This window comes from Salmo salar, chromosome ssa04 (assembly GCF_905237065.1).
Source record: "Salmo salar chromosome ssa04, Ssal_v3.1, whole genome shotgun sequence".
Classification (NCBI taxonomy): Eukaryota; Metazoa; Chordata; class Actinopteri; order Salmoniformes; family Salmonidae; genus Salmo; species Salmo salar.
In genome coordinates, this window is record NC_059445.1 from 18,593,412 (window position 1) to 18,610,448 (window position 17,037).

The 17,037-nt window shown below is 42.7% G+C and overlaps 2 protein-coding genes and 1 long non-coding RNA gene across 4 annotated transcripts in view; 2 read left to right on the plus strand and 1 right to left on the minus strand.

The window, feature by feature from the left end:
* Positions 1-4,170, plus strand: part of LOC106602431 (uncharacterized) — a 24,703-nt gene extending 20,533 nt beyond the window's left edge. Inside the window, exons 7-8 of one of the 2 annotated variants that reach the window (XM_045717527.1) lie at positions 2,102-2,201; positions 2,321-2,562. In XM_045717527.1, coding sequence (XP_045573483.1) covers positions 2,102-2,201; positions 2,321-2,334 — 114 coding nt within the window. In that variant the 3' untranslated portion in view covers positions 2,335-2,562. Of the gene's footprint in view, positions 1-2,101; positions 2,202-2,320 lie in introns of both variants that reach the window. The other variant, XM_014195068.2, reaches the window with a different exon arrangement.
* Positions 1-17,037, plus strand: part of LOC106602437 (oocyte zinc finger protein XlCOF29-like) — a 395,249-nt gene that overhangs the window by 178,618 nt on the left and 199,594 nt on the right. The window lies entirely within an intron of this gene.
* On the minus strand, positions 2,473-10,813 carry LOC123742533 (uncharacterized). The gene is made up of 3 exons (XR_006769710.1): positions 10,725-10,813; positions 8,363-8,527; positions 2,473-2,667 (listed from the first exon to the last, which is right to left on the minus strand). It is a non-coding gene; the product is annotated as an uncharacterized lncRNA (long non-coding RNA).

A 17,037-nucleotide genomic window follows, 5' to 3' on the forward strand; every position in this document is an offset into this window, starting at 1 on the left:
TCACCACATTCTTATTGGCAGTCTCGACAGCCTTGGTTTCTCAAATGATTGCCTCGCCTGGTTTACCAACTACTTCTCTGATAGAGTTCAGTGTGTCAAATCGGAGGGCCTGTTGTCCGGACCTCTGGCAGTCTCTATGGGTGTGCCACAGGGTTCAATTCTCGGGCCGACTCTCTTCTCTGTATACATCAATGATGTTGCTCTTGCTGCTGGTGATTCTCTGATCCACCTCTACGCAGACGACACCATTCTGTATACTTCTGGCCCCTCTTTGGACAGTTAACTAACCTCCAGACGAGCTTCAATGCTATATAACTCTCCTTCCGTGGCCTCCAACTGCTCTTAAACGCAAGTAAATCTAAATGCATGCTATTCAATCAATCACTGCCCGCACCTGCTTGCCCGTCCAGCATCACTACTCTGGACGGCTCTGACTTAGAATACGTGGACAACTACAAATACCTGGGTTTCTGGTTACTGTAAACTCTCCTTCCAGACTCACATTAAGCATCTCCAATCCAAAATTACATCTAGAATCGGCTTCCTATATCGCAACAAAGCATCCTTCACTCATGCTGCCAAACACACCCTCGTAAAACTGACTATCCTACTGATCCTCGACTTCGGTGATCTATAAAATAGCCTACAACACTTTACTCAACAAACTGGATGCAGTCTATCACAGTGCCATCCGTTTTGTCACCAAAGCCCCATACACTACCCACCATTGCGACCTGTACGCAATGGTTGGCCCTCGCTTCATACTCGTTGTCAAGCCCACTGGCTACAGGTTATCTACAAGTCTCTGCTAGGTAAAGCCTTGCCTTATCTCAGCTCACTGGTCACCATAGCAGCACCCACTCGTAGCACGCGCTCCAGCAGGTATATCTCACTGGTCACCCCCAAAGCCAATTCCTCCTTTGGGCATCTTTCCTTCCAGTTCTCTGCTGCCAATGACTGGAACGAACTGCAAAAATCTCTGAAGCTGGAGACTCATATCTCCCTCACTAGCTTTAAGCACCAGCTGTCAGAGCAGCTCACAGATCACTGCACCTGTACATAGCCCATCTGTAAACAGTCCATCCAACTACCTCATCCCCATACTGTATTTATTTATCTTGCTCCTTTGCACCCCAGTATCTCTACTTGCACATTCATCTTCTGCACATCTACCATTCCAGTGTTTAATTGCTATATTGTAATTACTTCGCCACCATGGCCTATTTATTGCCTTAACTTACCTCATTTGCACTCACTGTATATAGACTTTTTGTTTTATTTTGTTCTACTGTTTTATTATTATTATTATTATTACTGTATGTTTTGATTATTCCATGTGCAACTCTGTGTTGTTGTATGTGTCGCATTGCTATGCTTTATCTTGGCCAGGTCGCAGTTGCAAATGGGAACTTGTTCTCAACTAGCCTACCTGGTTAAATAAAGGTGAAATAAAAAAATAAATAAAAAATGTCCAAACCAATGTATAACCTATCCTGTGTGTGTGCTTATGTAATTCTGTGTGATTAGTTAGTTAGTTAGTAAATAAATAATTAAGCCAATCTATATCACTGATTCATCATTTATGCTAGGGTTCGTGCAGATATCCAATAGTTTGCGACATTCGGAATGAGACTGATAGAAGGTAAACAATTAAGTTATTGATGACTGAAATGTAAGAGATATTTATATCTTTCAGAGTTAATTCGGAAAATGGTAACTCGTTAAATTACCTTTTTCCGTGGTATTCCCAAGATTGCTAATGAGTTAATTGTTACGGGATTAATTTAATCATCATAATAATTAAACATTGTTAATCGATTTGATAAAACAACCGTCATCACATTAATGATAGCCAAGACATGACAGTAATGTAATGTTTAACCTTTTACAAAGTATTCAAAAATGTATTTTAACAAAGCGAGGGTACCAGATTTGCAGAAAAATTGATTGTTACCAAAGTGAGATGTTACTCTTGTCACGTATCATTTTGTGCAATAAAAGTACTGTACTTCACGGTATGTGAATATATGACCATTTTATTGAAATTCAAAACAAAATTGACTCTGTGCTGACTGACTTGGCTATTTTTGTGTCATTACAGGGACTGAGTTTCACTTGTCTCAGTCGAACCAAAACATTATACTTAATTCTTGAATCAACACAGTATGGACATTTAAGAAACTCCAATGGCTCCATATTAGGTACTTGAATCACAGTGTTGGAGATGCACTTGACTGTGGTTATCAATATTCACGTTTGTGTACAGCAAATTATTTCTTATCTAAACCTATATGCTTTTCGGTTCAATTTTTGTTTACAGCCTGCAGTCCATGAGGAACTGCTGATATCCGGTGTTGCTGGTGGGAGAGACTGGAACTCTGTGGCGGGCGGTCACAAACCCTTGCCTTGGATGAGAACCCTGGATCAGGAGCCGTCGCTCTTCTTTCCTGAGTCAGAACCAGGATCGAACCGCGAGGAACAAAGACTCCACCACAACCACGACACAGAACACAACCAGTGGACAGGTGGACTGAACAACCTCAGTCCTGGTGGTCATCAGAGAGACAGAGGCTCCAGTCAGGGATCCAGTCTGCAGCCCAGACCCTTCTCTTCACAGTCTCAGTGCAGGGATGAAGCAGGGCCTGGTAGAGATAGACCCTCCTGTTCCTATGAAACAAACACCACAGTATCGATGATGAACAAAGCAGGTCACCCTGGGCTTCAGCTTTTACAGAGAGTGGTGGGAGACACCCCTGGTGGAAGTCTATCGGAAAGTCTGTCTTCTCCTTCAGGATCTCGTCTAATTCCTGATGATTGGGTTCATAGAAAGCCTGGGCCTGGGTCTAGCCTTCCTCAGCTGCCTCATGGTTACCCCACCAATACAGACAGGGTCAGGATGGGCATTCACCACAAGAGGTACCTAGCCTATAACACAGCACACAATCCGAACAACACCCAAACAATGGATAGAGGTCAAGCAGGGAGCTCAAAGACTAACCAGCTGAGTGTGGTGGCTCCTGCTTCCAGCTACTCTGGTGTCATTGGGTCACAACGTGGGAAGCCGAACATTAGGACTGACGCTGACAAGCTGTATGCCTGCCCCACATGTGGGAAGTGCTTTGCTGAGGCGAACTATGTTAAGATCCACCAGAGGGTCCACACAGGGGAGAAACCCTTCAGCTGTACCCAGTGTCACATGCACTTCGCAGAGGCTGGCACCCTGAAGAGGCACCAGAGGATCCACACAGGGGAGAAACCATACAGCTGCCCTCAGTGTGAGAAGAGGTTCTCACACCAGCATCATCTGAAGAGGCACCTGAAGGTCCACACATGAGAAAGGCCATTTGCCTTCTCTGAGGGTTTCAGAGAGGAACTACCTCATGATACACCAGCAGAAAAACCATTACACTTCATAACATAAGAGGTAACCATTCCCTCCTCAGGGTACAGGAATCACTACTGCAACCCCCTAGTTCCTTAGAGCCACTCAATAGCACATTGTCTCCCCATCATTTGTGTTAGTGCGGTGACATGCTGCCAACAACTTTCTCTCATTAGCTTTAGTCCTGCCCTCTAACCTTTTTTTTGCCTTTTTGCCTTGTTCTTCCTCCAAGCTAACCCTTATGTATTTCTCGCTCACATTCAGTTCTCTCCTTTTGCCCACCTAACCATGCATGTACTCTTTGAGGCTGTCCCTTTCCCTGAGTTCTTTATTTGTGTGTACAGAACATGATTACTTTCTCATCTTTATCTACCCTCTTATTTTCATGCTGCTCATTGGTTAGCTGTCCATAGATCCAATCAGGATGCTTCTTAATCTTCTCTCAAGACAAAGATTAATTTTCAATGCTGTCAACAGAAAAGATCCACAGATGCATTTGGAATAACGATAGGGACAGATTTCAGTGTTGAATATTCCTGAATAGAATATTGCATCCAGACATTGTGTGATATATACAGTATAATGCATATAAAAGTTTAAAAGGTCTATTACATAGTGTTGTGTAGGTTGACGTTCACAAATGCCTATTTCATTACATCCATTTAACTACTTTATTTTTTCCCAAGACCATTTTAATGAGAATTAATGCAGATTTTCTTGTTGACGTGTGGTTTTCATATGGTGTATTTAAAACTTCTTTGTTTAATAAACACAAAATGGGACTTTCATTGAGACTCTTTAGTATACATCACATCTGATCTCACCCTATTCTCCATACACCTGACAGCTTTACAACCAATATACACTTAAACACTTAAAATATACTGCTCAAAAAAATAAAGGGAACACTAAAATAACATCCTAGATCTGAATGAATGATATGTTATTAAATACTTTTTTCTTTACATAGTTGAATGTGCTGACAAAAATCACACAAAAATAATCAATGGAAATCCAATTTATCAACCCATGGAGGTCTGGATTTGGAGTCACACTGAAAATTAAAGTGGAAAATCACACTACAGGCTGATCCAACTTTGATGTAATGTCCTTAAAACAAGTCAAAATGAGGCTCAGTAGTGTGTGTGGCCTCCACGTGCCTGTATGACCTCCCTACAATGCCTGGGCATGCTCCTGATGAGGTGGCGGATGGTCTCCTGAGGGATCTCCTCCCAGAACTGGACTAAAGCATCCGCCAACTCCTGGACAGTCTGTGGTGCAACGTGGCGTTGGTGGATGGAGCGAGACATGATGTCCCAGATGTGCTCAATTGGATTCAGGTCTGGGGAACGGGCGGGCCAGTCCATAGCATCAATGCCTTCCTCTTGCAGGAACTGCTGACACACTCCAGCCACATGAGGTCTAGCATTGTCTTGCATTAGGAGGAACCCAGAGCCAACCGCACCAGCATATGGTTTCACAAGGGGTCTGAGGATCTCATCTCGGTACCTAATGGCAGTCAGGCTACCTCTGGCGAGCACATGGAGGGCTGTGCGGCCCCCCAAAGAAATGCCACCCCACACCATGACTGACCCACCGCCAAACCGGTCATGCTGGAGGATGTTGCAGGCAGCAGAACGTTCTCCGCGGCGTCTCCAGACTGTCACATGTGCTCAGTGTGAACCTGCTTTCATCTCTGAAGAGCACAGGGCGCTAGTGGCGAATTTGCCAATCTTGGTGTTCTCTGGCAAATGCCAAACGTCCTGCACGGTGTTGGGCTGTAAGCACAACCCCCACCTGTGGACGTCGGGCCCTCATACCACCCTCATGGAGTCTGTTTCTGACCATTTGAGCAGACACATGCACATTTGTGGCCTGCTGGAGGTCATTTTGCAGGGCTCTGGCAGTGCTCCTCCTTGCACAAAGGCGGAGGTAGCGGTCCTGCTGCTGGGTTGTTGCCCTCCTCCACGTCTCCTGATGTACTGGCCTGTCTCCTGGTAGCGCCTCCATGCTCTGGACACTACGCTGACAGACACAGCAAACCTTCTTGCCACAGCTCGCATTGATGTGCCATCCTGGATGAGCTGCACTACCTGAGCCACTTGTGTGGGTTGTAGACTCCGTCTCATGCTACCACTAGAGTGAAAGCACCGCCAGCATTCAAAAGTGACCAAAACATCAGCCAGGAAGCATAGGAACTGAGAAGTGGTCTGTGGTCCCCACCTGCAGAACCACTCCTTTATTGGGGGTGTCTTGTTAATTGCCTATAATTTCCACCTGTTGTCTATTCCATTTGCACAACAGCATGTGAAATTTGTCAGTGTTGCTTCCTAAGTGGACAGTTTGATTTCACAGAAGTGTGATTGACTTGGAGTTACGTTGTGTGTTAAGTGTTCCCTTTAGTCTTTTGAACAGTGTACAAATAGTTAAGTCAGGTTTGTCTGAATTTTGATTTACCATAGATTACTTATTTTTTTACCCATATTCATGTCCACCATGATAGGTTTAACAATGAAGTCATTCTGTAACTACAGTATAGGACTCAAACGTAGTCAGCCTGGTCTCAGAGCAAAACATACTGTTTTACTAAAATCCATGCTACTCCATTTAGCATGATACGTTTACTTTACGTTATGTTACATTGGCCTACATAAATCTGGGACACTCAAATTAGTATGTTACTTTGGTATGACAGGTTACTTCAGGCAAAAACGAAAAGAGGGTGGATGGGTGGGCGCATAACGCAAACTTCTAGCAACCAAATGCGTGTGATCATGGACAAATTTAGCATTTTAGCTACTTACTACTGTAGCTACTTTAACGTCAGCATTTTCGCAAACCCTTCTAAACCAGGCAAGTCAATTAAGAACAAATTCTTATTTACAATGACGGCCTACACCGGCCAAACCCGGACGACAATTGTGCGCGCTGCCCATTGGGACTCCCAATCACAGCCGGTTGTGATACAGCCTGGAATCAAACCAGAGTCTGTAGTGACACCTCAAGCTTTATTTGGACTTATGGTTCATGAGAACACTAAGGTATTATAACATTTCCAAGGAGGAGGAAAACCTATTCTTGCGGACTTTATTGGTCCTTGAGGCAAATTTGTCCAGCATGACGGATGTGTCTATATACATTTTTTTTTTTTTTTTTTAGAGAATCTTTATTTAACTAAGCAAGTCAATTGGGAACAAATTCTTATTTACAATGACGGACTACCAAGAGGCAAAAGGCCTCCTGTGGGGATGGGGGCTAAGATTAAAGACACCTACAATACATACAAAGTTCAAAGTCTCTAGGTCAAACGGGGTTATAGATATGAGGGTTTAAGTGAGACTGCTTTTAACAGCACCACCTATATGCCAATTGGTGCTATTCTTTTTGACCAAGTTACTCATTGCCTCCAGTTTGTGTGCCAAATTAGAAAAAGTTACCAATCTATTCTTGAGTTACTTGACCATGTCAAGAAAATAAAGAATTCAGAGAACTTTGCTGTGAACCCCTAATAATGTATTTTTCTTAAACATTTACAGCGCATTTCATTGCAAACAGAAGGTATACTAAAGTGAGACTCATGAGAAAAAAAGTCTTAGAATGAAAAGTCACATTTTGCATTTATTAAAGTTAAAATACACCATATTTAAAAAAAAAAATTAAATCACAGGTCTCTACTACAAATTTGCATGATAAGATGCATAGATTCTCATTAAAAAGTGTTTTGGGAAAAAGTAAGTAGTTCTTGTATGGAAATGGGCATTTGAACATCATAACCTACACAGCACCAAACACAATATGTAACATACTGTTTAGGCTAATATACCACAATGTCTGGATGCAATATTCTACCCAGGAATATTCAATTCTGAGATGTATTCCTCTCATTATTCCAAATGCATCTGGGGATGCCTTCTGCTGACATTAAAAAGATAAAAAAATAAAAAAGGGATTTGTCTTTAATGCAGGGTTTGATTGAGAAGTCAGAAGCTATCGAGTGGAATGTTTTTTCTGCTGGTGTCTCCTGAGATAACTCCCCTCTGAGAACCTCTTCCCGCATTGTGTACAGGCGAATGGCCTTTCTCCCGTGTGGACCTTCAGGTGCATCTTAAGGTGATCCTGGCGGGAGAACCTCTTCTCACACTGGGTGCAGTTGTAGGGTTTCTCCCCTGTGTGGACCCTCTGGTGCCTCTTTAGGGTGCCAGCCTCAGTGAAGCACATGTGACAATGGGTACAGCTGTAGGGTTTCTCCCCTGTGTGGACCCTCTGGTGGTTCTCCACTTTCTGGGGGCTGCTGAAACCTTTCTTACAGAACATGCAGAGGAAAAGTTTCTCTTTACTCCCGCCTGATGTGGCTCCCCCTCTCTGAGCCTGGTCTCTAGCCATGTTGTTTGAGTTCAATACCTGATCGAAAAACACGTGGCCGTGAGAATCAGAAGTCCCCATTGAAGTTGAAGTTGACACTGGGTCGTGATCCCTGAGTGCGTGTAAAGGGGAGTGGGTCGCAACATTTGCATTTGTCTCTAAGCTGTCCCTGTAATTTAACAAATCTCTGCCCTGTGAGTGTCCATCTCCTAGGTGACTATCTGCATTCCATGTGGGAGGAGCATCGCCCTCCACTTTCACCTCATCTACCAGTATAACCTCCCCCTTCTTATCTAGGCACCCTTCAGAGTATACACTACTACTGTACTGGTTCCTGTCCCCTCTAGACAGATCAGTCGGGGTCTCTAAACCGAAGAGCATGTTGCCAGGATCCATCTCTGTAGCGTAAGAACAAGACGGATCATTGTCAGTCTCTAACGGTTGACTTGGGTTGGGATGAGAATGAACCGTCCTCGAGCTCAGGTTACCGTGAAGTAAATACTCTGAGCCGGGAGCAGGAGAACAGCCCCGTCTCTCTGTGTGTAAAATCCTTTGTTTAACAGTTAAAGTCTCTGTGTCTGTCTCTGACTTGAGGACAGCATTCAGCATTCCACTGACCTCCATGATGTTATGGCAGGTCCTGGGCTGCGCTGGGGCAGTGGTGTGGTCCTCCATGGCTACAGGGGGTATTCCAGCCTCGAAGTCTCTGCTGTGCCGTGGGTCCTCCTCTCCTCTAGGCCTCTCCTGCTCGACTCCAGGACCTGCAGCCTCTGCATCTGCAGACTGACACGAGAGGGGAGGTTATTACCGGTACATGACTTGGATAACAACGTCGTATGGAAGTCTCACAAGCTCCCCTATGACAGATAAATAAGGATGTACAGTGCATTATTAGCCATTCATACTATCACATTGCCGTCGCTCTCCCCTTCATAGCCTACTTTCCTTGCCAATTCACCATCTTATAGCCTACTTTCGGAAAGGCTAAGGTAGGCCTGTTTTTTTTTTTTTTTTTTTTTTTAAATAGGTTTTAATGAAAAGGAGAAATATTTGTTTGTGTCCAACATATGCTGGTGGCTTTGATCAGCGGGTCCTTTTACAGGTGTGTGTTCACCGATCCTCAGTATAGGCCTATCTGTCCATCAGAACGTTTCCTAAATTAGCCTGTCTGGACTTCATTTCTTTAATAAGAATCAAACCCGCCTGTAATGATTGAATCTGTAAAATATACACTAGCATTCAAAAGTTTGGAGTCACTTAGAAATGTCCTCGTTTTTGAAAGAAAAGCAATTTTTTTGTCCATTAAAATAACATAAAATTGATCAGAAACACAGGGTAGACATTGTTAATGTTTTTGCTGGAAACAGCTGATTTTAAATGGAGCATCTACATAGGCGTACAGAGGCCCATTATCAGCAACCATCACTCCTGTGTTCCAATGGCACTGTGTTAGCGAATCCAAGTTTATCATTTTAAAAGGATAATTAATCATTAGAAAACCCTTTTGCAATTATGTTAGCACAGCTGTAAACTGTTTTATTGATTAAAGAAGCAATAAAAACTGGCCTCCTTTAGACTAGTTGAGTATCTGGAGCATCAGCATTTGTGGGTTTGATTACAGGCTCAAAATGGCCAGAAACAAAGTACTTTCTTCTGAAACTCAATCTATTCTTGTCCTGAGAAATGAAGGCTATTCCATGCGAGACATTGCCAAGAAACTGAAGATCTCGTATAAAGCTGTGTACTACTCCCTTCACAGAACAGCGCAAACTGGCTCTAACCAGAATAGAAAGAGTGGGAGGCCCCGGTGCACAACTGAGCAAGAGGACAAGTACATTAGTGTCTAGTTTGAGAAACAGACACATCACAAATCCCCAACTGGCAGCTTCATTAAATAGTACCCGCAAAACACTAGTCTCAATGTCAACAGTGAAGAGGCGACTCCGGGATGCTGACCTTCTAGGCAGAGTTTCTCTGGCCAGTGTCTGTTCTTTTGCCCATCTTAATCTTTTATTGGTCAGTCTGAGATATGGCTTTTTCTTTGCAACTCTGCCTAGGCCAGCATCCTGGAATCGCCTCTTCACTGTTGACGTTGAGACTGGTGTTTTGCAGGTACTATTCAATGAAGCTGCCAGTTGAGGACTTTCTCAAACTAGACACTAATGTACTTGTCCTCTTGCTCAGTTGTGTACCGGGGCCTGCCACTCTTCTTTCTCTTTCTAAAATATGCCGTTTCCAGCTACAATAGTAATTTACAACATTACCAAATGTCTACACTATATTTCTGCAACGAATGCATTCGATAACACCTTAACGATGGAGGCTATTTGAGTATGAAAACCCATACAGTTAGCCATTGTTAGCGTTACCTAAATAACATTAATCAAGTCCCGTCTACAACGCAAAGTAAAGACGACCTGGGGTAAGTATGTGATGCTGTCCAATTAAATTACTCATTGATTTCAAGGGTGTTGATAAACGTCTAAATAACAAAACGTGGAAATTGTTTTGTTACTATTCGTTTCCTTTTACACTGAAGAGAAGGGTGTTATTCTTCTATGGTATGAAGGTCCGCAAAGAAATTTAAGAGGTGTGCATTCGAGATACTTGGAGTATTCCGCCAATCGTTTGTACGTGGGTCCAATCCAAATCACATCCCTACACATGTTCCGTAACCTGACATAGTAGGTAGGCATAGAGCCACTATATTGACCAGATATTCAAGTGGCCGTTTTAACAATGTAAATGAATGACTTCAAAAATGGAAGGCAGTTTGGAGGAGGCAAGACTATGACTTCGCAGATACATGTGTGAACAACAGGCACAACTCCGACAGTGTTTTTTCTCCAAGTTGCCTTGATGTCACGTATACTACTTATATTAGTACACTCGTAACAACCGAAGCATTACGAAATGCATATTCGAGCAAATAAGCCATTCATTTTTTGTTGTTGACCAAATTCGACACGCTCTCATTTACCTCCATACACAATTCCTCGCTTGGTGAACGAAAAACCGGCAACAGATTTTGGTCCCAGTTATCCCTCTCGCTTCGCCTCTTCCTCTCTGCCTGAGCTCTGCCAGATATAGTGGAGCAAGGAGGAGATAGGAATCCCATTGGTCAATGGATGTAGAAACGTATTACGTCCCGCCCAGCAGACTGTCGACCAATCACGTTCACGTTGTTATGCTGCGTCGTACAGTTTCTTAGCTATTCGTCACGCAATCCCTTCTTAGTCAGCGAATGATTCGATAAACCTTTTTTTGATTTTATTTTTTCACTCTGAAGAAATCTCATTATAATGATTCAGGAAGATGTTATTGTTGTTGTTATTCACTAGGGATAATGTCTTAAGATAATTAAATTCAATAAAAAATATGTGTAATTTTGGTATTGAACTTTGGAATTTTTGTTTGTGTATAAAGTATTTGGCAACAAGAATAAAAAAAATCACAATCATTTCAATGGTCTTGTTATCAATGCAATAGTAACATATTATATCCTTTATGTCAAAAACATGGGTAGTGTTCATAATGGTAAATAAGTATTATGCAAGGTTTTTCCAAAATTCTGACACAAATTTACATTCAAAGAACAAGTGAGTCATACAATTGCACTAGAATTGTTCATTTTTGTAATTATTTTATTGATATTTTTTGTATGTTTTAGCATTTTCTTGTTAATACCTGTGTTTTGTTTTGTTAGACATGTTTGATGCAGCAATAAAGGTAAAATAAAAATAAAAAAAGTTGTTGATTTTTGTATTATGAATAAAAATCTATTAAAAAAAATAATAAATAATTAATGAATCGAGAAAACTGCCTATTACCTTACGTAATGTCACGATTCCAAAGCTATACGATATTACAGAGAACAAGTTAAGTATCTCACGTCTTGGAAAACATTTGTAATGTTGTACTAATTGTTGATGAAATTCATGCTAATGTTGGGTTCTTCTTCTGTGGATTTTATATGGCGGTTGGCAACCAACTTTAAGGTGCCTTACAAGAGACAGGGAAGCTCTAAATCCTACCCAATAGTCTTGTCTCCTTAAGGAAACGAAATACATAATTAAATACTACATCCCCTGATGATTTCCACAGCAGTTAATTTAATCTTGGTTCTTCAATCACACTGCTCCTCAAATCTAATAACAGTCGCTCCCTTTCCCTCCCATATTTCTGGCACTGCTTCTGCTTTACTGATTGACAATGCCATCTCAACATTAGGGTGTTTAAGAGCTTGGTACCCAGAGTAACATCACAAATACCCCTATCTGTCTGACCGTGTACAAGCAGTGTTGCCAACTAATTTTCAGGGGAAGATGCTAGAGGCAGGTCGATTTGTTGCTAAAAGTTGCTAAATTACGTTGTGATGTCATTGCGTGATGACATCATTACGTAATAACGTAAAACTGCGTCATTACGTAGAATACACAATACTGTTACTCAAATTGACTGGCCATCTCGGCGAAAAATATGATTTGACATTTGTTAGTTTAGATTTGTTTGTTTATTATCATGTATTCTTATTTGTAAAAGTAATATAAACACAACACATTTTATATGATCACTTTTCTTTAAACACAACACATTGAATTATTGAACAATTACACATTATTGAGCAATTAAATAAAATGTATTTTCTTTTTAACTAGTAAACCTACACACGCTGAACAATTATAGTTTTAAGCAGTGTATCGGTAGTAAGTTAACATGCTACCTAACTGATCAACAATTATAGGTACAGGCTAATAACAAGGTATATATGCTATCTTATTGAACAAGCTAGGATTCTCTCTCCAGCTCTCTCCAGGTTGTTGTGCTGCTTGGCTGGCTAGCTGCTCAATGGTTTCCTCCACATATTGTTACTGTTCTCGCACACACTGCAGTACACACTGCCACCATCAGCTGTGTGTCTCCGCCAGTTCCAGAAAGTCCACTCCTTGCATACGAACTGTAAATATTATGAATCATCGATCGGCAAGGAAATCCTCTTCATCTTCACTGTCCAACTGCATTGTCACGGAGCTGGAACCAGCAGTAGAGGATGGAGTGGCCTTAAAGCTATATGCTGCTGTGGTGCCAAACTGCTGCAGAACTTCACTTGGTAGTTTATGCTGGTAACAGGTATCACCAGCCAGCTTCAGTCCATACTGCACCAGGAGTATGGAGTTGAGAGTGTGCAGTGACATTCTATTTCTTAACTTTGACTTGACCACACTCATTTGGCTGAACAGCCGTTCAACCTCCGCATTTGAGTGTGGCAAGGAGAGGGCTGCGAGTGCAGCTTTGCACAGTTCTTCAAATGGATTTGACCCGGAAGAGTCCGTGTAGTTATTGACTTCACTCCAAAACTCGACTGTATTTTCAGTTGTCCCACCTAAACAGATGGATGTTTCTCCATTGGGAAACAATTTGATCAATTGTTTGGGGCTGGTATCCCAGTAGCTCAGCTACTTTAATAATTTCAGTGGTGCCTTTATTGTGCTTTAACGTTTCCTTAACACTGAACAAGGCCATGTTTCGCAAGGCTTCAAGGTTGTCTGGGAGCCTTGCTTGCAGCTCCTTGCTTAAAGCAACAATGTAGTTGATGCACTGTCTCCGAATGACCTTTTTGTCCTCTGGCGCAAGACTGAGTTGGTACACCGTGCTCTCGAAAAGGTACCCAAGGTATGGTGATGGACTGAGGTGTCCATCAATGGCATCCTTCAGGACATCAATTTTTGCCATAGGGTTGACTACTCTGCTGCAAATTGATGTTAAGAGGTGTACCAGATTGTCCAAAAGCTTGACAGGATCTGTTTGCTCTCCCTCAAATGACTTCACTGCAACTTGTACGTTGGACAGGATTGATTTCAAGAATGTCAGGTAGACATAGTTGGTCTTGTCCATGTACATGGCGTGGAGCACATCCGTCATGTAGCAACGCTCACTGGCCTTGGTCAACTCAAAGTGGAGTTTCAGTTCTTCCCACTGGCTCAATATACGAGTTACCACAGGCTCAATCGATAGCCAATGTGTGGCACACACTTTGGTGATCTGCAGGGGTTTCTGGCCACAATTAATAGTGGCATACACTGCTTTGTACGCCTTGCGCCGTTTTGGGGAAATCGAAAACCAGTTGTAGGTTTCCCTGATTAAGTACTCAACACTCCTAGGGATTGTTTCTTTGGATGCTGCACAGACTGCCAATTGTAAAGACTGGCACACACAGCAGATGAGTACCAAATTGGGAAATGCACATTCTTCCTTTAAGATCTTGTGCACCCCGCTGTGCACCCCAGTCATCACAGACGCATTATCAGTGCCAATACCCTGAAGATTCTCTTTTTTAAGGTTACACTTCTCAAGAAACTCAACTACCACCTTTGCTATTGATCTGGCATTGCCCCCCTCCAATTCAACCAGCCCAAGAAATGTGGACACAACGGTTATTTTTTTAGCACTGAAATACCGAATCACCACACCCAGGTATTTTGAGACACTGACATCAGTGGACTCATCCAAAAGGAGACTGAACTTCTCATCCCCCAAATCTGATGTTACCCTTTTGAGAAAATAAGGAGCCAGTACTCCCCTAATCATTTCTGTGCACTTGGTGCGGTGCATTTGGAAGTTTGTTGCTGCCACAGAATCTGAAAAGGCAGCTTTGCAAGCCATACCTAAATGGTCACATGCTAGCAGCGAACAATGCTCTGCAGTGGCCATTGCCATAGTAGCTGCTGCGCTTTTGAAGTTATCCACTTTTTTAACCAACTGTGGTAATGTAGACTGCGTTGTGGGGTTGTACGGTTTTGATTTATTTATATGCTTTGCTGTAGCACAATGTTTTTTGATGTCATACATTTTTGCAAGCATATCTGATTTGCAGTACGCACAGTATGCCCGACAATCGTCCCCAATTACTGGCTTCAGCCACCCTTTAAATTCAGGTACAGACTCCCACTCTTTTGTGTACTTCTGGCTGTACAATTTTGATTGAGACATGTTGATTGATGTTGTAAGTTCTGTTCAAGATCAAACATTTGTGACCAACTATATTCATTGGGTTTGTCTCGTTGAACGCATACTACTGCTGCTGCAGTCAGCCAACAATGATTTGCAATTTGTTGAAATTGCTGCTGGCCTGCTGCTGCCTGTGCACAAGCTGAGCGCCTGCTGCAGACATCACTCACAACACTTTTGCAGCCAGGCACGTGTGTTGTGACAGAGAAAATCGTTTTTGTGTAATTTAGAGGGAAAATGTGTGCATTTTAGCGTTTGAGTCACTTTTTAAAAGTTGCTAAAAGTTCCAAAAACATTTTTAAAAGTTGCTAAATTTGTTGCTAGGTGCTGTTTGAAAAAAAAGTTGCCAGGGTACTCTGAAAAGTTGCTAAATCTAGCAACAAAATTGCTAAATTGGCATCACAAACACTGCAAAACCTAATACAATATATCCTGTCTGGTCCGAGACACAAATTACTAATTTTGGGTTGTGTAGCTAGCACCCAATTGACTCCCATTTACTCGCCCAGAGTGCACCGCGCGGCCAATTGACGACGCATGGGCAACGTACACAATGGGCGCTTAACTGATTCCAATGTATTTTCCCCATCTCCTCAAAAGTATCTCTGGCGGAATCCCCACATCTGTTTTCAGAGGAGCCAGAAGTTATGTTGAAAATACTATATCCCTGAAAACCGGAAACATTCGCTTTCGTCCCAAGTATGGGACGCTGCAGCCCAATATGGCGACCGGAGTGGGTGTGACGAAAGCAGTGAGTGTATGGAAAACAAATCAGCTAATTGGGCAGATCTGTTGCCACTCAAGACCGTTTGGCGTGGTTGATTGGGCTGCACAACAAGATAAACCGGCGCTAGCGCACCAGTGTCGTATCGACATGCCTGCCGACTTGAAGTGCTTCCTACTAGGTATCACAGTCGTGTGGCCAGCGGTAGCTAATGTTACTATTTTTTCTCTCACGTGATTTTATTTTTAGTAGGGTAGAAGCCCACACAATAAATAATCATCTAGATGTCACCTTGATACAAACAGTGCATTCGGAAAGTATTCAGACCCCTTGACTTTTTCCACATTTTGTTACCTTACAGCCTTATTCTAAAATATATTAAATAAAACATTTTCCTCATCAATCTACACTCAATACCCCATAATGACAAAGCAAAAACAGTTTTTTAGGCATTTTTGCAAATCTATTAAAAACAAAAAACAGATACCTTATGTACATACGTATTCAGACCCTTTGCTATGAGACTCAAAATTGAGCTCAGGTGCATCCTGTTTCCATTGAGCATCCTTGAGATGTTTCTACAACTTGATTGGAGTCCACCTTTGGTAATTCAATTGATTGGACATGTTTTGGAAAGGGCTACACCTGTCTATATAAGGTCCCAAAGTTGACAGTGCATGTCAGAGCAAAACCAAGTCATGAGGTCGAAGGAATTGTCCGTAAAGCTCAGCGACAGGATTGTGTCGAGGCACAGATCTGGGGAAGGGTACCAAAACATTTCTGCAGTATTGAAAGTCCCTCAGAACACAGTGGCCTCCATCATTCTTAAATGGAACAGGGTTTGGAACCACCAAGACTCTTCCTCGAGCTGGCAGCCAGCCAAACTGAGCAATCGAGGAGAAGGGCCTTGATCAGAGAGGTAACCAAGTACCCGATGGCCACTCTGACAGAGCTCTAGAGTTGCTCTGTGGCGATGGGAGAACCTTCCAGAAGGACTAACATCTCTGCAGCACTCCACCAATCAGGCCTTTATGGTAGAGTGGCCAGATGGAAGCCACTCTTCAGTAAAAGTCACATGACAGTCCGCTTGGATTTTGCCAAGAGGCACCTAAAGGACTCTGACCATGAGAAACAAGAGATAATGCTTTGGCCTGAATGCCAAGCGAGGAAACCTGGCATCATCCCTACGGTGAAGCATGGTGGTGGCAGCATCATGCTGTGGGGATGTTTTTCAGCGGCAGAGACTGGTTGTCTAGTCAGGATCGAGGGAAAGATGAACCGAGCGAAGTACAGAGAGATCCTTGATGAAAACCTGCTCCAGAGCGCTTAGGAGAGACTGGGGCGAAGGTTCACCTTCCAACAGGACAACAACCATAAGCACACAGCCAAGACAACGCAGGAGTGGCTTTGGAACAAGTCTCAATGTTCTTGAGTGGTCCAGCCAGAGCCCGGACTTGAACCCCATCAAACAGCTCTGGAGAGACCTGAAAATAGCTGTGCACCGACGCTCCCCATCCAACCTGACAGAGTTTGAGAGGATCTGCAGAAAAGAATGGGAGAA